We start from the raw sequence: 23,929 nt of genomic DNA on the forward strand, positions 1-23,929 counted from the left end.
CCAGCACCCCTCCCACTTCTCAGCTGCTGAGTTTCCTCTGCCCCCCACAGCACCAAGCTGGGGACAAGCTTTTAGCACATGGGCCTGTGGGAGACATGTAAGATGCAAACCCTATCATGTTGGCAATTTCTTGAGGAATTTGTGTAGGTTTTTAATTTGCATCCTATCCAGAGCACCCCCTTAATATAATCATTTCCAGGCGGAGATGTCGGTGATTATGCAGCAATAATCAGGGACAGCTATTGTCATTCTGAAATGCATAATAATTTTATCTAGAACTTGTGTTTTATAAGGGAGGTCCCTCAGGCGGGGGTGGGGGGTGTATGGGCCACACACAGGCACTCTGCCTTCCTCCACGGCTCAACGTGCAGGGCGCGCAGAGCTCCCCGTGGACCCAAGGGTGGGCAACCAGCAAGACCAAGAGTGAGCAGGCCAGCTTCTCCTGTCCCCAGCTGAGCGAGCCTGGCGCTGGCAGCCCGCAGGGCCACGCTTGCCCTCGAGCCCAAGCTTGCTTTAAGTGCAGGGTTAACGCAGCGAGTTTCCGGAACCCTGCCTCAGCATATCCTTTCTTAGCACACCGCAGCTTCTTCCGTTCCATCGTCTCAATCAATCAAGTCTAAGGCGCAGAGCACTGGCAATATGTGTGCACACAAAGAAACGCAATACAAACAGCTGAGCTCATTTGGTGTAGCACTTCCATAGTTCTGATAAAAAGCACATTCCCGTGCAAGGCTTAAATACAAATTACGGGCTTTCTGTGCCCCCGCATGAGTTAAGTGCTTACAGACTGACTTAAAAGTGGCCTTGCACAGTATAAAGATGAGTGGTAGAATTCATCCATAATAATTTAAACTTTTTTCTTTACTTAAGAGACTATTAAGTAACTTTCATGCACTGTAGAAGGATTGGGGAAAAACAAAAGCCCGCTCTTTCCGTTCATGGGGAGTGAACTCTGGGCCTTCCCACTAAACTGCATCCCAGTCCGCCTTTTACGCTTAATTCGAGACTGGGCGTCCTTCCGTCGCTAAGCAGGTCCCACCCCCGCCGCCTCCGCCTCCCGGTGTCGCTGCGATCACTGGCTACTCATCCCCTTCGGGGGCACTTTCCAGTTTTCTCCAAGGGGTCCTGCATTTTACAAGTGCTGCGGTCTCCCAGACGACGCAGAGCTACGCAGCTAGAGAGGAGTCAAAGTCTCCTTACGGGTGCGGGCGGGAGAGCACGAATACTTCAGTAAATTATGCACACTACAGTGTTGGCGCTGGAGCAGTCGGAGCGCTTAGGGGACTCGACCCTGCAAGCGCCGACACCTCGGATCTCAGGGGTTGAGCAGTGACGAAGATCCGATCTGCAGTTCAGAAAAAGGTCGCCGCGGCTGCCGCGAATTCCCCTCCGGGCGGCGGGGGGTAACAAGGCCCAGAGCCGTGGAGGCGCCGGAGACGCGGGCACCGGGGAGCGGGCGCCCCAGGACGCCGCTCGTCCCCACAGCGCACGCGCGTCGGGACGCGGCCGGAGCCGCAGAGTACGCAGGTGGGGAAGGCTGGCCCGCGGAGCGGGACTCGGCCCGGCGCCCGCTGTAATGAACAAGAAAATTTAAAGAACTTCCTGCCTCCACAGCAAGTTTTATTACTGAAAACGTATTATTCTCATACTATCCGGCGTTACGAGCACCCTCGTACCAGCTACCACATTGAGCCAACCAGCGTCCTCCTCCGTGGCTCTCACGCCGGAAGCCTGCTAGTCCTCCAGGGCAGCGAGAGCGCGGGCCAGAGCGCCAACGCCCCCATCCGGGGCCCAGTGACGTCTGAGGACGCGCCAGAACGGATGATGCGCCTGCGCGGCGGCGCTCACTGGCGAGCTGGTTTCCTACGTCATCGCGGGCGCGACGCCCCGAGGGACAGTCTGGAGTCTGGCAGTCTGGAAGGCGCGGTGGTGAGACTGGCCGGGAAGATGCCAGTGGCGGTGATGGCGGAAAGTGCCTTCAGTTTTAGAAAGTTGCTGGATCAATGCGAGAACCAGGAGCTCGAGGTAACCATTTGTGCCGCGCTGGGAGAAACTTCGGGGCACCCCCAGCCGCTCGGCAGCACCGGTTTCTAGGGTAACGGCCCGAGGGCTTGAAGCACGCGGGAGCTGGCGGTGGGGAGCCCGGGCCGGTCTTGCCGAGCTCACCTGGAGGTTTTGGTTGGTTTTCTGTGGGCCCGAGGTCCCTATGTGTCTTCGCTCTTAGCACCTACCAGTGTGCTCCGTTTTCCAGGCTTGCCTTTAGCTGGCGGGTGTCTGGGTCGGAGCAGGCGGAATGTGGATGTTATTAGAGGCCTTTGTGCAGCCAGACACCCCTGCCCACATAGAGGACGAGAAGGAACACTTTTTGGCTCGGAAAACCCTTCTTAGCCTCGTAGTGTCGTCATCAAGCGAGCTTGGCCTTTCGTTTGTAATATGATAGCTGAGAGGGTGTATTAGGCAGCTGTTAAAATTTCATCGGCGCTTAAGCCATCACGACGTTCGTGCAGTTAGAGGAGACGACGGCGGGAAGCAGCGGCTCGCTAACAGACCTTTAGGTCTTTTCTAAGTGAATTAAAATTGCACGGGGAGAGAGGCGCCTTTGTCACTCAGCTGTGGTGTTTTCCCGCCACTTATGTTGTAGATATTTAGCATGCTTGATATAATACCCAGAGTCATAAGGTTTTAGTAATCTGTTGAGGGTTTGTTTCCTGACATAGTGAAATTACGTAAGTGCATAACTCTGAGAACGAGCAAAGGAGCTTCATTTGATTACTCTTGTGCGTCTATGATGAAATGGAGAGCGGAGAGATTAACTGCTAATCACAGTTCGAAATTTAGTACTCTGAGTTTTAGTGTTTGGTGTTTCTCAGAGCTGTTGTTGTAGCTAAAATAGCATATAAGATGGGCTTACTTTTTAAATTGTTGTTAATAGAATACTGTTTCAATGAAAGAAAAAGAGTAAATGGATTTTTCTCTTACCCTTGGCCTCTTAGGCTCCTGGAGGAATTGCCACGCCCCCAGTGTATGGCCAGCTTCTCGCGTTGTATCTGCTCCACAATGACATGTGAGTACCTGCAATCTGATGCTCTGAGCAGCAGCTCCTTAGGGTCACATAGAGATCGTTGTAATTGGAAGCAGATCCCACAGCACAGGCTCCATGGGCTGTGTTTTTAATCTTTTATGTATTTATTTATTTGGTACAGGGTCTCACTGCACAGCTTGGACTTGTAGTGATCCTCCTGTCTCAGCCTCCCCAGCGCTGGGATTACAGGTGTGCACCACCGCGCCTGGTTTAGGGGCTGTCACAGCATGCAGTAGGAGGGATCAAACCTCGATCCTTGCATTTGCCGGGCAGGCATTTAGACCACCAAGCTATTTCCCTGGCCCCTTGAGTTGTTTTTATTGTGATACCTGTTACATCTATTTCCTGTTAAAATGAATTATGATTATGCTGTTACTTTAAAATATATTTGTTTTATGTACATTTTAAGAATTTTAGTTTGACATGAGAGACTGCAGTATCAGTATTTTTTAAATTTTCACCAAATAAGGTCTGGGGTTCACCTCAAGCCTGGATGCACTCCAAAGTATTGCCAAAATATAAACCATCTACTTAGAGAGGCCGTCATGTGTGACAGCTTAGCCTGTCTATGAGTTGTTAATCAGTTTACTTATGGTCACTAGATGAAAAGGAAGATTGAGAAAACCAAGATAAATTTATTACCAACATATGTGAGATTTCTTAGAAGGGTTTGTTTGTTTTCTGTGCTTGTTCTCTGGGAAAAGTCAGGAAACAACTATGTTAAAAGAGTCTCTGGCAGGCCGAGGTCCTATCAGTGCTTCCTGATAAAATTTTGTTTCAAGTTCTTACAAATTTTTGATGTTTTCAATAGTGACACTGAGGTTTTCATTGTTCCAGTTTTTGTAAGGCAGTTATCATCTATGTTCCCGTCTCTCAGAACCTCCCATGTTGGAAGTTTTCAGGGCTCTGTGCTTCCTGGGAGGAAAGGCCCTTCAAGGGGCCAATCAGGACACACGTGGAGGCGTACAGTTGCAGAGGGATTGCAGTGAGAGACGTTGTTGTTCATCCCCTTCGTTCTTATCCCTGTCTGCAGTGTTTTTGGAAAGCCTTTGTTAGGAGCGTGTTCGCAAATTTTGTTAAAAATATGATGATGGCTGCTGCCAGCTGCCACCCAGTGGAAACGCAGCTTGTAACGCATTGTGGCCTCCATCCGCCTTGCCCACGGGATCTGGCACTTCTCGCCTCCGAGCTCTTCCCCAAAACCAAAATGACCGTTAAGGAGAAACATTTTGAATTGATTCAAGACATCAGGGCGGCTGTAAGGGCGCAGCTGCAGGTGCTTACGGAAGAAGACCCAGAACGGCTTCAGCAAGTGGCAGCAGCGGTGGCATCAATGGTCCAAGGCACAGGGGAGGGTCTTGATGGGAATCAGTGACAGAGGGCTTAGCTGTGATATTTTTCAGTGTCACCATTCACTGTATCTTATTTCATCAGGAAGTGCTAGAGCTTCCTAAGCACGTGCATTTGTTTCACGTACCTGAGTGAGTTCATTATGAGAATTGAGTAAAAGTTGCAGAATGACTTTGGTAAATATAGTCCATGTCTTCTTGCCTGGAAAAACCCCCTGAATTTTCCCAGAACTAACTCAGATAAAACTAACTTTTACTCTGTATCACAAACTGTATTTTATAGTTTATTTCTGCATGTTTGCACTGGGACTTAGAAAATTTTCTAATTGACTGTTCTTTATATAAATTAGGAATAATGCAAGATATCTTTGGAAAAGAATACCCCCTGCTATAAAATCTGTAAGTATTCTTTCAATACATTTTTTTGCTTTAATGTAGTAGTGTCATTAACGCAGCAGCCTTGCAAGCATTCCTGTTTTCTATGTAAAAGAAAACTAGTGTATCATTAAACTAGTGTTTACATTGTTAGATTTTTATAACCAGAAGGTTAAATTTCTGTGGGATAGCAACAAATGCATGCCCGGCCATTTCTGGTCAGATTTTGTGAGGTGGGTCTTCGAAGCAGGACTCCACCAGATAACAGATGAGCTAGTTTAAGTGTAGGGCAGGTGGCAGTAGCAGAGTGGTGGGCATTTTCAAATGATTATGCAGTTCCCTATAAGTGGTACTTATCTTAAAACTGGTAAGGGGATAGAACTCAGGCCCTTGGCGCTTGCCAGGGAAGCACTTATTCTACTGAGCCATCTCCCCGGCCCCTCTCAGAATATTTTTGACATGAACATTCAGAGCATTAAAATCGTTTTGCTAATTAGAATCTTAGTTTTCTTATTTTGGGTGGAAGATTAGATGCAGTGAGCTGTGAAAGTTTCTTATACCACAGAACTAAGCACATGTTGAATTTTAAGTGATAATCTCTTCCCTGATACTAGGTTTAGTAAAGTTAGAAGATTCCTTAATTTACTTGATTAATAAAACAGAGTGATAGCCAAGCTCAGAGAGATACACAGCTGTCACATCGGCCACCTGGGAGGCTGAGGCCGAAGTACCACAACTTGGAGGCCATCTGGGAAACTCACAGCCTCTCAGAAAACCAGGTCTGGGATCGACCTCAGACCCGGGTGCGCTCTGCAGTAATGCTAAGAAACAACAACCAAAACCCCTACTTAGAGAGGCTATCGTGTATGACATCTTAGGCTGGCTGGCAGCTGTTAATCAGTTTGCTTTTGCCCTAGATACACATACTAAATATATGTGAGGAAAATAAATGCAACTACTGCTTGCAGCATGTAAAAACTTTTGGTAATAGATGAAGTAATTGCATTGTGTCCTTCACAATAGAGCTAACAAGTTTTACTGTGTCATATGCTGTATTTTGTTTTAACATTGAGTCATTGATAAATTACAGAGTGAATACCTTCAAAGGCAATAATGTTTATTGCAGGCAAATTCTGAACTTGGAGGGATTTGGTCAGTAGGACAGAGAATCTGGCAGAGAGATTTCCCTGGGATCTATGCAACCATCAACGCCCACCAGTGGTCTGAGACGGTGCAGCCAATCATGGAAGCGCTCAGAGGTAGTGTTTCTGTGCGGTCAAGAATTGCACTGGGCTAGACCTGTTCCCTAAGTGCTGAAATGGTAAAAAATTTGTGTGAATTTTAACACATTCCTGCCAGCTTGTGCAATGGGAGGTACAGGTGTGAGTTCCCATGCCACCCATTGGTTCCATTAGAAATTTAGAACATCGAAGGTGGCAAAACTGAAGAGATGCTGGAGAGGGAACTGGACACCAGCATGGGCCGGGGCTGTAGGCATTCTCACCCAGGCCTACACACCCCGCTGAGCGAGGCAGGGAGCGGGAAAGCGAGTGTCCTGACCATTGCTCTCAGTGCTGACCTTGGAGCCCACCTGCCAGGTGAGAGAGCTGTGGTGCTGTGGCCACTGGCGCACGAACGCGCGTGCACACAGCACATGTAGTGGGTAGAGGGGTTGGACATGCCGGACACCAGCCAGCTCTGCCTCCTGTCCCCGTACTGCCAGCGGGCGTTCTCCGTGAGGAAAGGCACCAAAGTATTGCAAGTAGCAGAGTTGCCATTGTGTTGGGTCTCTGTTCTCACTGAGAATTGTTCTGGGTTCAGCTGGCACCTGTGTCGGGTGATGGCGATGGCTGTGTTAGCCACCTTCCAAACTGGCATGGGAATGCCTGCCTCCCTGAGGTCACAGACTACATGACTGGGGTCACCAGTGGCTCAAAGTAGCCTCCCTCCCACTGATGCTGGGGATGCCAGGCTTTGCTCCTATTTCCTTTGCAGCCTGCTTCTGCCTCCCTGCATGCTCTGTTTTTGAGCTCTAGCGCTTTCTGCTGCTCTTTGACCCTTATGGTCTTCTCCGCCCCTCACTTCTATTCTACTCCCTACTCTAGAAATCTGAGCAGGATATTTGAACTAAAGTAAATGTGGTTAATGTCGCAGGCTTGCCAACCAAGCATGGCTTATGAGGTGCACACCTCCCTTCCTTCAGCTCCTCTCCTTGACTGTAGCCTTCCAGGATGCCTGTAGGGTGCTATAGGGTCTGCTTAGCTGGGTTGGAAGGAAGAGCAGTCATGACCTGAGTCAGGTCTCAGGCCCCTGAGACCTGAAGGATGTCAGGCTTAGTGGGACATGAAGGGAAAGTAAAGTCTGAGGTTGTTGTGGGGGATTAAAAAAGAAAGCTGAAGCCTAGGCAAGGGTCGGGCACCATTTGGTGCATGTATCAGGAGCAAGCTTATTCTCTGCACCCCCAAGTGTGCCACTGGTGCTAAAGGGTGGTTCGTCCCCTTCCAAGCATAAACAGTGATGCCATGAGCTTAGAGCGGGTAAGCTAGTCTTGGACTTCAGTGCTGTGACGAGTTTATAAACACACCCAGGAATGTTAGCAAAGAGGAGTGGTGTCCAGCATGGAACAATAAACTAGAAGCCCCGGGAAGGTTTCAACTGTGATCTTGCCTACCTAGTACAGTAAGTCAAATCCAGGTTATTTCCCAAGTGTGCTGGCAGCTAGACAGAGAAACCTTGTGTTATGGACCAGAGGAGGGCTTCCAGGGTCCGAGGGAGCTGCCTCCTGGTGTACTATGGACCAGAAGAGGGCTGCCGGGGTCCGAGGGACCTGCCTCCTGGTGTATTACAGACTAGAGGAGGGCTACTGGGGTCCGAGGGAGCTGCCTCCTGGTGTACTACGGACCAGAGGAGGGCTGCTGGGGTCCGAGGGAGCTGCCTCCTCAGTATTCCTGAATTTCCTTCATGTGGCTCTGTGAGCTCCCAAGTGCGAGCTCCCAAGTGCCTTTTCTAGGGAAGAGTTCTTATGGCTGCTGGCCAACAGCCTCTTTCTGGAATTGACCACTCAGGGTTGGAACTTAGGATTTTGAGCTCAAAAGAAGGCTAGAGTTGGATGCAGGCTTGGAAAATTAGAAAGAGTGCCTTAGTTTGGCTTTTTTTAGTGTATTTAGTACAGGGTGTGTAGGGTCTCACTACACGATTGAACTCGAGGTTCAGCCCAGGGGCAGCCGACTCCAAGGTAGAATCGTGGCGGCAGCACCTGGCGAAGCAAGCTGCCCACCTCAGGGCAGCCCAGAAACAGACCACAGAAGTTGCAGAGTAAAGGTATGGAGCCAGTCAGGCCAGTCCCCAAGGTGACAGCCCTGGGACCACCCAGCTGCACCCAGGAGTGTGCTGCACTGACCTCCGCTTATCTCTCAGGCCAGTCAAGCTGACAAGATTAACCAGTGCTATATTTAAGTTAAATTTTCTTAGGGTTGAAGTCTTGCATGTATTAACTGTTTCCTACCTTTGTAACTTTGACCGCTGTCTGGCCTCGGGAAACGTGTCTTTCTCTTTTGCTAGCATTACCTGGGCCTCTGAATGTGCCAGGCGCGTCCAGGTATGTCTGTGAGCTGATGCAGTCTATTGAAGCAGTGTCATGAACTGTTCTTAACACGCCCACTGTGTTGTCCCCTCCCCTTCCCGTAAGATGCGACTCGGCGGCGTGCCTTTGCCCTGGTCTCCCAAGCGTACACCTCCATCATCGCTGATGACTTTGCGGCCTTTGTTGGACTTCCTGTAGAAGAGGCTGTGAAAGGTACTTTGGCTTTTACTCACAGGGACCCGAAAGACAGGTGCAGACAGGTTCCCATGGCGCACTGCTAAGTGCAAGTTTAGGAACTGAGTTGTGTTTGCTTTGGGGGAAGGGGACCCGCAGCACTGCGCGGCATCCCCAGGGGTTTTGGACAGCGGGCACCTCCTGATCAGATATGTGATGTCTGCTCTACTGGTTAGCAGAGCACAGCTTTATCAACCTCACTGCCCATGTTCACAGGCCGTTTCATCTTACTGGACAAAGTCTCGGCCACACATCCCTGTTCAGCCCCAGTTTTTCTCAGTATTCCTTGCTCACACCCCAGGAGCCTGTGCACCGCCACCCCACTCTAGAGTATTGTTTATCTGGTTGCATTGTGCTACTAGGGTGATTGACATTTGGATTCTCAAACCAAAATCTGAGCTCCACAGTGCACCACCTCTTGTTCTTAGGTCTCTAGGCCCTCACGGTGTTAGACACCTAAGAGAATGGGGGGATGGAGCTTTTCTTCAGAGGGAGTTTTTGGGGACAGAAGCAAGGCCTGGTGCATGCCAAGGATCTGCTCTGCCCCTCAGCCTCGACCCAGCCCTGACATTCTGATGTGAATCATACTGCCACCTGCTTGGACATTTGCTTTGCCTGTTAAGGTCGGTCCTCTCTCAGGTACATCCCTGAGATCGGGTGATCTTAGCAGCCTGGTGTAAGTCCTGGTCACACAACTAATCCTCCACGCTAGCCATGGGACCTGGGAAACGCCACTGGAATTCCCTAACTTCGTTTTTCCACCTTTAGATGAAAGTTGTATGTCCTGCTTCGGAGAGCCACATGGTTACATAAAAGGGTCTCCGTGGAGACGCCTGTCATCCCATTAGTGCTTGTGGAATTATAACATGTCATGCAGTTTCCTTACATCGGGCTTAATAAACTGATTTTTGAATACTTTATGAAAAGCTTACCGCTGTTAGTGATCACAGCAGCCTGACGGTGCAGTGGAGCTTGGTGTGCACAGGACTGTGGGGGCCCTCGCAGACCGCGGAGGGCACGTCAGACAGCCCAGGAGACGTGGAAGTCAGCCAAGTAGCAGCACCATATTTATTTCAGCTTTTTAGAAACACTTCTAATGTTCTTAATCATTTTCTAAACTTGTAAACCTACGTAATTTTAACAGCATACATATACTTACAGTATAGTATGTATTCATCTGCTAAGAAATATACACTGTGAACAGTGTTTTATTTTGATTTAATATTTTAATGTTAGAATTAACATTTTCAATGTTTTTATGTATTTTTAAAATTTTAGGCAAATATTAAAACCATAAATATTGCACATATTAATACATATACAGTACTGTACACTACCACAAAACACTGCAATATAACAAAAAAATACACAATAATTTAGATTAATATTTTTGGAAACCCATGAAACAGAGACTAGTGTATTGCAAAAATCAATTTACATGTTCTCCAATGCTGTCCATATTCCATTAGTAGCACTGTCCATGACAGATGGACCTAATGCTGTCTGTCTCGTGAGTAAACAGTGTGCGGACAGACTGAGGAGCTCACGCACTGATGTCATTTCTCCACCCTTCTGTGAAATCCACCTCTAGGTATCTTGGAGCAAGGATGGCAAGCGGACTCCACCACAAGAATGGTTCTACCCCGAAAGCCAGGTAGGGGGCGCTCTGTACCCATTTCTGTAGTACCAACCGCTGAGGGATTCCTGCCTTTCACTTGGACCATTTTGTTACTACGCTAGCACAGCGGAAGTGTCTCACATTTTAAATATGCAGAATGTGGGCACTTGGGGCTGAAATGCAAGACCCCGGTATGTTGGTCCTTCATGGTCCTTATTCTTAATTTTTGTTGTGTAATCTACCATCATTTTATTTATGGAGCCATTTCTTCTTAAGGTCTAAACGACTGGCCTTTAAAGATTCATATCCAGCTGTCCCTTGTACGTGACTCATACAGGCACTTTTCCGTGACTCGCTTTCACAATATTAACTGCTCTTGCCCTGGGACTTGGCCCTGCTTTTTCAATTCAAACCCCTAGCCCTGCTATCTTTTGAATTTTCCGGGGGGCTTGTATTGTGGTTTGAGATGTCTCACACTGCAGTCAGGGTACCCTAGAACTTAGATCATCCTGTCTCGGCCTCCTAAGTGCTGGTCTTGTAAGCGGGTGGCCAAGCCTGTCTTGAGCACAGAAGCGAGCCACGCCTGCTGCTACTTGCTGGTGTCTCTTCCCCTTCTTGCCCCTTCCTGTCAGGCCTTCAGAGCCGACAGGCCCTGGTGTGTCCCTTGGTGTAAGTGGCTGCCTCCCAGTGCCGCTGCAGCACTCAGCCCTGTGAGGGTGCACGGGCAGCAGGACCGGGACTCGACCAGGCTGTGCTGGCAGCTAAGGGAAGACTGCTCATGAGGCAGGAGATGAGAGCTAGGTGGCCGGTGGTGCCGCGTGAAGTGCTGCTCTGCAGGCGGCCTTGCGAAGGCTGATTGAATTATGCCTTTCTTTTAGTTGCAGGCGCCCTGGATGTTTCCTTTAATAGAATTATTCCCCTGTCAGGTACGTTTTCATATTTTAAGTGACCCATTGTTTGTCATTTCTTTTGTATGGTGTGTTTATAAGAAGTTTACAATATACACCCAGTTATAACCTAAAACTGGGGGCTGCCCCATAGCCCACCCCATGGCAGCACCTGCGTACCATCCCTTGGGGCCCTGCCATGCCTGGCCCCTATGAGAACAGGCTGCATCCAGGCTGGTGTGGCACCGGTGTGCGAGGGGGTGGCTCCTGAGAATGTGATCCTGGGGCTCTGACTGCTGGTGCAGCCTTCTCCTGGGTCACTCCATGGGTAGGGACTTCTCTGAGAAGAGCCACAGTCTTGTAAAAGAGACTGTTCCTATACGGTGTGTTTTGAGCTTTCATGTAGGGTACTTCCATGACAGTATCATTTTGTTTTTTGTGCAGTTAAAGAAAACCATGCTCCTAAAAGTAGGATTCGTTTCCAAAAGGTTAAGTCTAGAACGTGTGATGTGGGGAAAGAAGCTAATAATTCAAAAATTGACAGTTTCAAAGGTGTCTAAGATCAGATCTAAGAAATGACCTTGTTCAAATGGAAGGCATTAGAGCAGCGGTGGCAGGACCCAGCCCTGCTGCGTAGTGTCTCACTAGAGCTCTCTGTGGACCCGCAGAGCCTGCCCCAGTCCCGCCGATCCCCAACGAGCAGCAGCTGGCGAGGCTGACCGACTATGTGGCTTTCCTGGAGAACTGACATCGCTGGGTTCGGGCCACCCACAGCGCCCTGTACACGGACAGATGGAGACATGTAAAGCTTTTATTTTCAATTTACTGGATGGATTAAGCACCTCAGCTTTCCTTACGGAATATGTGATAAAATGAATATATAATATAAAGTATATTATATATATTTTGTCCTTAAGCATTATGCTGAGTAGTTGAGGCAGTTGTCATTTTTTAATATGTAACAGTTTGGCACTGTCAGTATTACGCAGGCGGTTTACATTCTCTGCTGACCTAGGAGTAAGCTCTCTTGCCCGGTGCATGCCGCACTCCTGCCCATGCCTGAGTGGGCCCTGGTGGTGCTGCTTGTGCGGCTGGCGAGGGACTGTCCCGAGTAGCACCTGAATTGCTGGAGCGTGATCCACCCTTGGGAGGTGGGCACACTGGGGTCCCTGCCTCCTGAGAACTGCTAGGTAGAGTAGTCACATGTAGCTGAAGAGCAAACGGACGTTTCTTGAGTAGACCAGTGTGTTAGCGTCACGGTTCTTTCCAGTAGTATGAACACATCCATTGCTAGCAGAGGTGGGCTCACCACGATGGTGCCACTTAGGGTGTTCATGAGAAGTGTTAAGTCCTACCCTGTCCTTGCGGAGGACAGGATGGTACGTGGGATGCACAGTGTGCGGAAGGAAGCTAATAAGCCGAGGGATGCCATGTCGGCCTCCGTGGCCCGTTGGTTGCTTCTGTTTCAAGTTCTGCCTGTTGAAGAAGTGCTGAACAAGTCTTCATTCTTTGTGTGACAGACCCCTGAATGTTTGAAGTCACTGTATTTTTAGATTAAGGTACCCCTTAGATCATTTATTCTGCATTTGTTCAATAAATATTTAATTGAATTTTTGAACTGTCATCTGAGGTGGTTTCTAGAAATTTCACTGTCTTGGTTTTTCTGTGAATACACTTCTAGTTTGTCTCTGCGTTTCAGAGTAAGAATTTTTTAATCAAATGGAAATGATCTCATGAGTCTGGCAGTGATACATAATTTATGTTTTCATTCATTTTATTAATGATATTTACTGTTTCATTCATTTTTGAAAGCATATGTGGAAATATCTTTCCTATTTCATTTAATTCTGATGAGTAAAATTATGTAAACTTATTTCACAAATGAAGAAGCAAGACTTTAAGAAGCCAGAAGGTCAGTAGCCAGTTTTGAACTTCCACATTAAGAACAAACGAATGCCTGGCAGACTGGGATTGGGGGACTGTTCAAATAAACTGTGTCACATGCTCTGTTACCATCATGGGTGGGGACCTCTGGGCACTAACAGGATGTGAGTAACGACAGAAATTCTGGGGTGCTCGTGTAGTGGCTCAGGAGTGAGAGCATGACTGCGGTGACGGGCGCACACACGGCTGCTCTGTTTCAGAGAGTGACAGTGGAAAGGTAGACCAGAGACAGCAGTGCTTCTCCAGAGAGCAGGAAGACCGACCTACGTAGAGAAAGAAGTCTTGACTACCAAGTATGATTTTGCAGTTAATTGTACAAGATAATCTCATATCATCAAAAGAATGTTCTAGAATAGTTAGTGATTATGTAACATCTTTAGATGTGAGTAATCTTAAATCTGACCTTGAGACTATATGATTTATTCTTTGTAAACAGTACCTATTTCTTATCTCTAGCCAACTGGAAACAACTATATCTCAGAAATAAAAACCAGCACTACTACTAATTGTGGTGCCTAAATTCCATTTTTAGATAAAAGGAATAAGAAGTTCGTACAGTAGTGAATACTTGGTCCAGGACAATAAATCTACAAGGTGACACTGTACCTGATGTTCACATTGAAGAAATGTCAAGACCCAGGCTTCTGTCAGAAGGCTGTAGAGAAGCTGACTTGAGTTCTCACTGGCCAAAAATTAGACAGTTTGAGCTTGAAAAATTACATGTTTACCTTCTTAACTACATCAAGATAACCTATTGTCTTGGTTACTTTTTTTGTTGCTGGGATAAAATACCCAACACCTAGAATAAGGGAGGAAGGGTTTATTGAGCTGACAGTTTGTGGATGTTTCAGTCCATATACAGCTGGCTCAAAGGCCGAGTGGCACATGGTAGAGGGCACAGTTAATGGCGGCACAAAAAGCAAAGCAGCAAGAACAAAAGGGCAGGAGCAGCAGCAGACAAAAAGCAGGCCTCTCTCCCCTCTTTGTGCTGCGTCCAGGCTGTCTGCCCCAGTGCCAGGGTAGCGCTCGTCCTATAATCCCAGCAGCTCTCACACTGTAATCCCAGTGTCGGGTCATGAGTTAGTCACAAACACTAGAAGCCCATCACCCTATCCCGGCTTGAGGCTTTGTGGGGACAGCTGGACAGACCATGACACCTGCCTCATTGCACAGGAAGGGAGGGTGAGTGCTTCATGTCACTCCCTAACCCATATGTCCTCCTTTGAAATACCAGATTGCTACTCCGGTAATCTCCAGAGGAACAGAATAAACTGGAAAGGTGCTCAAGTGGCTAATGGAAAGTTCTTTATGGAAGAATTCGACCCCATAAGGTGCAAAGTAGCATTTTGCAACCCACCTAGGGAACAAGCTCTGAGACCATGGGGACAAAGGGGGATTTCTGACATGAGCAGCTGCCCATCAGCACCCTGCCACAGGCCCAGTGTCACACAGAGACAATTGGCTGACACAGGTGTGGCAGTTGAAGTCTGAGGGATTAAAGTACTTTGAGGCTCACAGGTGTGCCAAGAGCTGTGAGGCTGGAGCCCGGCAGTGAGCCTTAAAAGCAGCAAGGAGCGGAGAGCTGAAGCAAGAGAGCCACAGAAAGGAGGGCTGCAGCGCTTTCTGGAGCACATGCTGGCTCCTGCAGCTAGACCAGGCTGTGCCTGCACGGCGTTCCATGCTGTGGAGCCTGGCGGCCTGTGGCACTGGGCACCTTCAGGGGTCAGGGCAATGGGAGCGGGAGCGGGACAGGGCTGCTCTGCTGCTGCTTGTCCTTTGAGACACCTGGACGCCGGCTGCTTTGAGTGAGTGACCAGAACTCCAGAGCCCCTGAGAAACGTCCTGGTTTTCCTCCCAGGTTGTGCCTAGGGCTCCTTTATACCCAAGAAGCTGAAAGTTGGGAGCACCTCTGAGTATGAACCAGATGTAGAACATAGTAAAACTCCAGCTGGAAAGCAGCTGAGTGTAAAATATTCGTGCTGCAACAACACACAGGAGCTGAATGGGGAAGGGTGTTAGAGACACGATATAAATCTGGTGTCTGTTGTCTGTCCATTGGCATCCCAGGAGGAGAGAAAAATGCAAAAGAAATCCGAGGAACTACTGGCCTAGAATTCTCCACAACTGATGAAGCCTCGCAAAATGTAAATGCAAAGACAATTACACCTGTGTTCAGCATAGAGAAACTAATGAAGACCAGGACACGGGATGCTTCAGAAGCACGCGGCCCGGCTGTGGGGCATTCTTTTCAGAGCAGCAGTGAATAAGCTGGAAGAACAAAGGCCTAGCTCCTCCCCTATAGGTTTGCTTTCAGTCTTCAGTCTTGCTGTCATGTTCAGAAGTTGGCAAAAGACCACAAAGCTGGCGCAGCTGTGATCATATTAACCAAAGTAGACTTCAAGGCATGACCAAATGTTAGACATAGAAAAGTATGTTTAATGAAAACGTTTCCACTCATGGTTACCTATTGCTGCTGTGGCAAATCAGAAAACTCCTGGTTGCAGACGGTGTGGTATCTGCTACTTCTACAGTCAGAAGTCCAACGTGGATCTTGTGGCTACCGCCAGCCTGCCAGCAGAATGTAGTACAGATACACCAGCAAAAGTGAAAGTTGGACTTTAGAGAAATTGACAAAATCCCTATCAGGATAATGAACAAATAATTGTTATAGGATATTGTAAGCAATTTTATGCCAGCAAATGTGAAATTTTTAATTAAATACAAATTATCTGAAGATAAGAGCTTAGCAGAATTAAAAAAAGAGAACACTCTTACGTGCTGGGGAGAGTGCTTTAGTTATTAGAGTCTTTCCCACAAAGACAACACCAAGTCCATAAAGGGTTTTCTGGGAAATTTGTCCATGCTTTTAATCAAGAAATAGCAATAATTTTACACAGATTTTTCCAAATACTAGAATATAATAGGACAATTATAATAGTTGTTTTAATGAGGCCCGAATAGTACAACAAAATTACTAACTAGTACGTTGAAGAACAAAGATAAGAAAAATGTATAATATTAACATCAAACACAGGAACATTTCAGCTTATATCATGACCAAGTTGAAGGTATTCTAGGGTTGAAAAGCAGTAAAGATCATTGCATGAGAAAATCATTCACCACACTCACAGACAGGAAAAGAATCATAGCATGATGAGAAAGGGAAAGCACTTGGTAAGATGTCAGCAGATACACACTCAGGATAAAAATGCAGTAAAAGAGAACGCCAGTCCTTTCTAACAAAAAGAACCCTGGGAGACTGCCCGCAACATCCCACATAATGGTGGATTGTCCAAAGCTTCTCCCTGACACAGGGTCAGTCTGCTATTGTCACCTGGATTCAGAGTCGTCCTGGACATCCTCCTAGTTAGTACATTGAGGCAAGAAAATCAACAAGTGATTGCCTTAGAAGGAAGTGCAGATTTCTGCAGACATCCACTGAGTCTTCAGCTGAGTACTAGTCTGATGATGTGTAGAGTGAAATTCTCTGAAGCCAGCAAGAATAACATCCAAGGAAAAGACTAGGAAACTACAAAGAACAGGTAGCAACAAGTGAGGCATCATCTCATTCTTCCCACCCAGAGGGAGAGCCCTCAATGAATAAGTGGGGCAACACTAAACCCCAGAAGGGTCATGGCTCAGGTGTGGACCCAGAGTAGCCTAAAACATAGGCAATCATGGGTCTTGGTATAAGGACTTATAAAAGCTTCAAAACAGCTAAAGGGGGCTGGTGAGATGGCTCAGTGGTCTAAAGCACCTACTTAGAACAAGCTTAGCAAAGCACAGGGACCGCGGTTCAATCCCCCAGCACCACATGCCAGCCAGCCCCGCCCCCTGGTGGGCTGAGCTGGCCACACACACACAAATAAATAAATAAATAAATAAAATAAATTTAAAAAAAAAAAAAAAACAGCTAAAGGTACAAGTTCCAGAAGTGGTTACTAGAAGAAGTGCAGAGCCTTTGGAGGCTTCAGAGATACATCACTCACAACGTCTGCTAAGTTCTGTCAACATTGCAGTGTGGCCCAGCCCTGCCACTCCTGGAACCATGCAGCTTCTGGCTTTCCTCTCAAAACGACTACAAAAGAGAAATGTTTCAAGTCAGTTCAGGACATCAAGACGGCTGTGTAACTGCACAACAAGGAAGCACTCAGGAAAGAAGACCAGGGCTGCTTCAGAGAATGGCAAGATTTTAGAGATGTGTTCAACAGGAGGAATACTAGGAGAGGTCATGTGGTGATGTGTCCCTTCTGTAAGGAAAAACTTAAAATCTAAACATCACGTATTTCAGTTGCATCTCACACATAAAGACACAGATGACTTGAGCAGTCCTATCATCTCGTGGGTCTAGTCAGCAGCCATAGAATATTCTGCCAAAAAAACCGAAATGCACACCACGATAGTCACACTCAAGGTCACAAAGCCTATTTCAATATATTTAAAAGGCTTGGAATCATATATTCTCCCATGTTCTATGACTGTTACGGTTTTCAAATCAAGTTAAAAACCAGTAGCCAAAACTATATGGAAAGTACCCCAAACATTCAGCTATTTTAAAATATACTTCAACTAAATAACCTGTGGTTCAAAGAAAAAATTAGATGCAAAATCAGGAAATACTTAGAAGTAACTGAAAACCAAAAAAATAAATATGAAATTAAAGCACTCAGTGAAATTTGTATTTTAAGTGCTTATGAAGAATCTAAAATCAGTCCTTTAAGCTTCTACCTTAAGAACTTGGAAAAAGAGAATCAAAGTAAGCCCCAGGAAAATAGTGAAAAAATCAGAAGTGGGCTGGGGAGATAGCTCAGTGGTGTAAGTGCCTACCTGGCAAGCTCAAGGACCCAAGTTTGAGCCCTAGTGCCACATGCCCCACCCAGATATGCTGAGCCAGCCACCAAAACCATTTTGGTGGCGCATACCTATAATCCTAGCGTGGGGCTGGAGAGATGGCTCAGTGGTCTGAAGCACCTACTTGAAACAAGCTTGGCAAAGCACAGGGACTGCGGTTCGATCCCCCAGCACCACATGCCAGCCAGCCCCACCCCCAGGTGGGCTGAGCTGGCCACACACACAATGAAAAAAAAAAATCCTAGCGTGGGGAGGCTGAGATAGGATTACTATGAGTCTGAGCTGCATAGCAAGAACCCCATACCAAATAAATGAATAAATAAAAGATTTTTAAAAATTTAAAATCAGAAATAAAATAGAAACAAAAAATAATGGAAAAATCAGTGAAGCTGAAAGGTGTTTCTTTAAAAGGAAGCAGGGCTCCGTGGAGAAGTAGCCAATTCCAGATCCACAAGTAGAGAGCATCTTAGAGCGTTTGCACCAGTAAGTAAGGAGACAGCCAAAGGGCAGCACACGGCCAGAGGACGGGGCCAGCCGGGATGCCAGGAGAAGGGCACACAGCAAGAGTGCTACCAGGATGTGAAGTGAGCAGCTGGGATTTCATACTGATACGTGGAAGAACACACAAATACAGCTCCACACAGTGGATGTGGAGTAGTGGTGGATTTAGGGTACCAACATCAGGAGTACTGCCATTGGGAGTGGGGTGCCCCAGAGCACGTGAAGCTGTGGTCCCAGAGTGGGGCTCCTGGCAAGTGATGGAACTCGGGAGGCGGGCTCCCAGAAAGCTACGAGATCCCTGGGGGTGTGGCCTCGGGAGGGAGCCTGGAAGCGGCCCCTTGGGAGCTCTAGAAGGCTGCCTATAGGTGCGAACCTGGCTCCTCCCCCCCCCCTTGTTGTATTGTCATTGTGTCCATCACCTAACGCCTTGCTAAGGCCAAAGCAGTGGGCAGCCGGGCTTGGACCTCAAGCCTCCAGCTATGAGCCAAGTAGACCTGTTCTCTTTGTAAAATTAGCTAGGAGCTCACTAGCATGTCTTTGAGAGAAAGCAGCACAGGTTAGGCTCTCAGTGGGTGGGCTGTAGCTGGCCATGGTCAGGTTCAGCAGCCTGTGGGTATAGCTTCATCTAGGCTGTTGCTCAGCAAGCAAATTAGCCAACCAGCAAGCAGAGCCATGCCGGCACAGGGGGTACAGTGAAATGACAGAAACATCCCCCGGCTTTTTGGGGTAACGGGAATTGAGCCGGGGCCTTCACTGAAGTGCGTCCCAGCCCCTACTCATTAGTTTGCTTGCTTTGAGACAGGGTCTAGTACATCACTTAGTCACCCAAGGTGGGCTCAAACATGCAACCTTCCTGCCTCAGCCTCCCAGTGTGTGTGCGACAGGGTGCCCAGGTTGACCCAGAATTTCACAGCTCCTACCTCTGTTGCCCCAATGCCATGTTTAGTTTTACGGGCAGTCTCTGCAGACCAGCCAAGAAGCCAGGCCCGGGACACAGGTGGGCTGTGCTGTCATGTTGCCCTAAGCCCAATGTGGCTGCGAAGGTGGCAGGGAGGGGAAACACTTGCAGGCAGAATTGGGGACGCTGCCTGTGGCCATTCCTTTAACAGAAGGAAGTAGCCTGTGGCCCTGACTTCAGGAGGCAGACACCTATGCTGCCGGCTGGGGCCCTGGAAGGAGCAAGATTAGGGACAAGTGTCTGGGAGAGAGGTGCACGGATGGCCCTGGCCAGGGGAGCAGAGCAGGGGGCCTCAGTTCCACAGTAACGCCCCCCCATAGCACAGCTGCCAGGGAGGCGATTAACTTCCCCTTGCTTTGTCCTGTTGGCCCAACCCCTGGGTTCCCCACATCAGAGCTGATCCTGCTGCCACCTCTGCAGACAGAGTCACTACCCACACCAGGGGCCAGTTCCCAGAGGAGACTGGGCAAGGGCTCACAGAATGCCGGCTCCACAGACCCTTTCCACCGGCAGGAAGGCTTGTGTTCTTGCTGGCCGTGGTACTGCAGGCAAGGGGCTGCCCCCTCGCACTCAGCCCCACATGCAAGGCTGGTTTATCGCAGGTGAATCCCACAGCACGTCTCCTCCGTTCATGGCACGCGTCCACAAGTATCAGTATGGGACCCACTGAGTCTAAATCATGCTGACCCAGAAGTTTCTGGACTAACAGGATAGTGGGCTGCCTCGTTCAGGGCTCAGGGAGGACAGCAGCTCTGTGGGCTGCGATGCCTGGCTCCAAGGGGAGGACCATCCACCGGAGGATGCAGGGCTCGGTCCCCCTGCCAGCACAAGGGGCCTGCCAGCCATGCCCAGGGAACCACCATCCACCAGAAGTCTGTGCGCAGAGTCCTCAGCTTGTGTCTCACGTGACAGGGCATCCTTTGTTTGCCAGTGTCTACAGGTCGGACTCCGGGTAACTGCACAGCCAATAGGGCCCAGATGACATACAGCCCTGTAGAAGCAAGCGCACACCTCAGAAAGCCAGCTGGGCTTATTAAACAAATTGTCCATTAAGGCCACAGCAACCATTCTGATATTTTCCAAGCTTAGGGTAAATAATCTTTAACACATCATAAAAAGAATGTGTGGGAGAAGAGCAAGCTGTTTAGCATGACCAGACAGGTGCGGGGAGGAGCACTGTTTTCAAATTCCAGGCTGGCCTTCATGTGGGAATTTGTTTATTTGTCTGAGGGCAAAATTAAGAAAGTTCACACCAGCCAGCTTCAGCTCGACTCCAAGAAGAGCTCTGCAGATGTCCCAACCAGTGCTGTCCAGTGAAACCGAAGCCCAGCTCATGCACGGCTTTCAATTTTTTAGTTGCCACAAGAGTGAAAAAGAAAAAAATGTTAAACAACATGTGGTATCCAGCCCTGTCCAAGACAGAATCAGCTCAACATTTCATCAGTAACAGAAATACTGACTTGTCCTGCATTCTTTTCCTCCAGCCAAGTCCCTGAGATCCCCTGTGTGTCATAAACAGGCAGCGTGGTGCTGTTTGGACCAACCTTGACCCAAGTACTCAGTAGCCCCATGGGCAAAGACCACATTAGCACTAGCAGTCTGCACGGGCTCGGCTGTGGCACGAGTCCTGCCGGTCACCTGCAGCAGATGCATTGAATGAGCACTGACCGGGAAGCTGGGAGGAAAGCTCATGGCTGGCCACGTTACAGCGCCTCCTGCTTCTTTCTGCCCTAACTCCATCTCCATGCTGTAGCCAAGCAGGAAGGCCAGACCACCACCCAATAGCTGTCTCCCTTTCTCCTCAAACCATGTCTTCTGGGAAAGAGCAGCAATTTTACAGGCAACTTCTAGCTTTTCGTGTGTCTGAGGATTTTTTGTTTTTAATGCATTTGGTATAGGGTCTCACTCCATAGCTCAGACTCCTAGTGATCCTCCTGTTTCAGCCTCCCTAGTGCTGGGAGTACAGGCCTGTGCCACCAGGCCTGGTCATGGAGGTCAGCTCCGCATGCCTGGGGCAGGGCCGGCACGGCATGTGGTGGATTGAACCTGGATCCTTGTGCTTGCCAGGCAGGTACTTAGACTACTGAGCTATGTCTGAGGATTTTTACAAAAAGCTGCACCTAAACTGGAAAGCAGGCAGGTACAGAATCTGTCGGTTGTTGGCTAGAGCCACTCAGCAGCTAGCGTCGTGTTCCCTTGCTAACGCCATAGCTCCATCTCCTCTCCAGAGAGCACCGCTGTGTGAGGGGCGGAGAGCCGAAGGATTGCCTTTCAGTGGGCTTAATGGCCCTGGAGATTCTGAGTACGTTTCGTCATTGAGTAAAGGAATAGTTTTGCTCTGAATTTGCAGCATCTCAAAGTAAAGGAAGCTTTCAGAATACAGCAGGAAAGATCATGTGATTGTATTCCAATAGAGACAGCTGAGGTGACAGTGGAAGCTTTCCTGGTGTGAGTGGCTGACGGTTCTCCTGGACCGGTTCAGGTAGTGGGAACCCAGCAGGTGTGGGGCTCTCGTGAAGACGGGGTCAGACCTCCAGGCCAGTGCTTCTCTGTCCACCTGGCCAGAGTACCTGCATCCTGGGCCTGACCCGGGTTTCCCTGCGGGGTGGAGCTGTCGGAAAAGGCTTCATTCTGAATAAAATAGGAACTGGGCCACTTTCCATTTGTGGGTCACATGATGGGAAGAGTTGCCAACATGGTCTTGATTTAATAATGTTCTGATCATGTGCCTGCGCCTAGTCTCGAGAAGCAGTTCAGGACGGGGCCCTGCCCTGTGCCTGACACTGCCTGGGCCCTAGGGACCTACTCATGGCTGCCACCTGTCACCTACATAATCTAATTTAAAAACCAGCCTAGATTGTTTGCGAGATTGGGTGTTGAGCGATGGCTGAGGGGAGTGACGCGAGAAGTTCCCAGTGCGTCTGGCAGCCTTAGGCCTGCTGGATACCTTGCTTTATAATTCTGGTTCCCCTCAGATTTGTACACGAGATTGTCACCCTGATTCACAGAGGACCTGAGTGGAAACATGGGAACATGTCCTCTGCTATTTTCATCCTGTCAAAGCAAGTGAGTAGGAACTAGTGTCTGTCAGCAGGAGGCCCTGGCTCGCGGCAGTGTCAGGCATGGTCAGCAGTGCCCTTGTGCCTTCCCTGTGGTCAGAGCCGTGGGCTCCGTGGAAGGTGCTCCGTCCTACCTCCTGGACGTTCTCCAGGCAGCTTCCCTGCTTTCTACCATCCCTTCTGGGTCACAGGGAGGCTGCCGCAATGAAAAGCAGCCCGTGGGCAACACCATGTCTGTGAGACCCCTGGTTGGTGTACCTGCAGTGGCAGCCGAGCAGACCCAGCCATATGACTGTCCACGTACCACCTCGTGGCCTTTGCGCGTGACATTGCATGCCTGGTCCACTTGGGAAGGGCCCAGGCCCATCCCTGCATTCTCCGGCTGTCAGATGGCCGTCACTGCTGGCTAGGCTCAGTCCCTCGGGCGCACAGGTCTTCTCTGAAGCTGAAGAAATGCTTTGGAGTTGATGCTTTTGAACAAAGGTTTTGTTTTGTTAGTTTTAAATTTTTTTTGATCGGCCCTTGAGACCTCGGTCATCAGAGTGGAATGGATGAGCCAGGAGAGCTTGTCAGGATAAAAAGCCCATGGTGAATACAGCTTCATTCTCAATGAATAAAGATTTATAAGACCATCCAGTGTGGGCTTTTGGGGGGCTTGCTATACACTTGTAATTCAGCACTTTATAAAAGCAAATCTAAATGTAGGCTGAATTTTAAAAATACAGTAGAAAACACTAACCCAGCTATCCTGGACATTGTCACTGGTGCAAGGGGCTCCACCTGGGGACCAGGGCTGACACGATCCCCTCCCTGCAGAAGTGCAATGGCCTCCGTGGTAGCTCCAGCCCTGGCCGGTCACCGTAGCCCTACACATCCCATGTGCGTGAGGTCACCTCGATTGCAACACAGGACAGAGAGCGTCAGGTCCTGCCAAGACATTCACCCCAGCACTGTTGCTCTCCAGACTTCACCATGGTTCAGTTGGGAAATGTTTCTGTGGCCAGCTCCCTGGGTAGGCCCGTCCACAAAATGGGTCCCTGCACCCCAAGTTGAGCATCACCCGGGAACCCTGTCCAGATCTGTGGACTCAGTCTCTTCAATTCCCTGCAGATGGTGTTAGAGCTCCTGAACCTCCGGGCAGGGGGCGGGGGGGCAAGGACTTGCAGTTGCCCCTTTAGTTCGTACTGTGCTCCTGTTTCAGGGTCTGGGACCTGGAGGAGACTGTGGGAGGGTCTCAGGAAACCACAGCTGCATTTCCTGTTCACATGCGAAGTCGGCTGTGCTGTGTATGACCAGGCAGCACTCTTATAGGAGAAACATTACACACGCATGCACATGCACACACGCACGCACACATGCACACTCGCACGCACACATGCACACACGCATGCACGCACGCACACACGCGCACACACGCGCACACACACGCACACAAGTTCCTCTCCGTCCCAGGACAGTGTCTCACGGAAGAGGCATCCCGATCGGCCA

General features: G+C 48.9%; 1 protein-coding gene across 1 annotated transcript; it reads left to right on the forward strand.

The window, feature by feature from the left end:
- The first annotated feature begins 1,809 nt into the window (after positions 1 to 1,809).
- Cops8 (COP9 signalosome subunit 8) lies at positions 1,810 to 12,493 on the forward strand. Its single transcript, XM_004637342.2, has 8 exons — positions 1,810 to 2,025; positions 2,994 to 3,064; positions 4,782 to 4,830; positions 5,933 to 6,065; positions 8,495 to 8,602; positions 10,215 to 10,277; positions 11,120 to 11,167; positions 11,797 to 12,493. Exons 1-8 carry the CDS (start codon positions 1,822 to 1,824, stop codon positions 11,874 to 11,876), a joined length of 756 nt encoding a protein of 251 aa, XP_004637399.2. The 5' UTR covers positions 1,810 to 1,821; the 3' UTR covers positions 11,877 to 12,493.
- The last annotated feature ends 11,436 nt before the right edge of the window (positions 12,494 to 23,929 follow it).

Source organism: Octodon degus, unplaced genomic scaffold, assembly GCF_000260255.1.
Source record: "Octodon degus isolate 3935 unplaced genomic scaffold, OctDeg1.0 scaffold00089, whole genome shotgun sequence".
In the NCBI taxonomy this organism is placed as follows: Eukaryota; Metazoa; Chordata; class Mammalia; order Rodentia; family Octodontidae; genus Octodon; species Octodon degus.

Bases quoted from the DNA above. Each gene is read 5' to 3' on its own strand.
- Cops8 (XM_004637342.2), top strand. From the start codon at position 1,822: ATGATGCGCCTGCGCGGCGGCGCTCACTGGCGAGCTGGTTTCCTACGT. The intron at 6,066-8,494 runs GTAGTGTTTCTG...CCTTCCCGTAAG, and splicing joins AATCATGGAAGCGCTCAGAG to ATGCGACTCGGCGGCGTGCC. The intron at 11,168-11,796 runs GTACGTTTTCAT...GTGGACCCGCAG, and splicing joins TAGAATTATTCCCCTGTCAG to AGCCTGCCCCAGTCCCGCCG.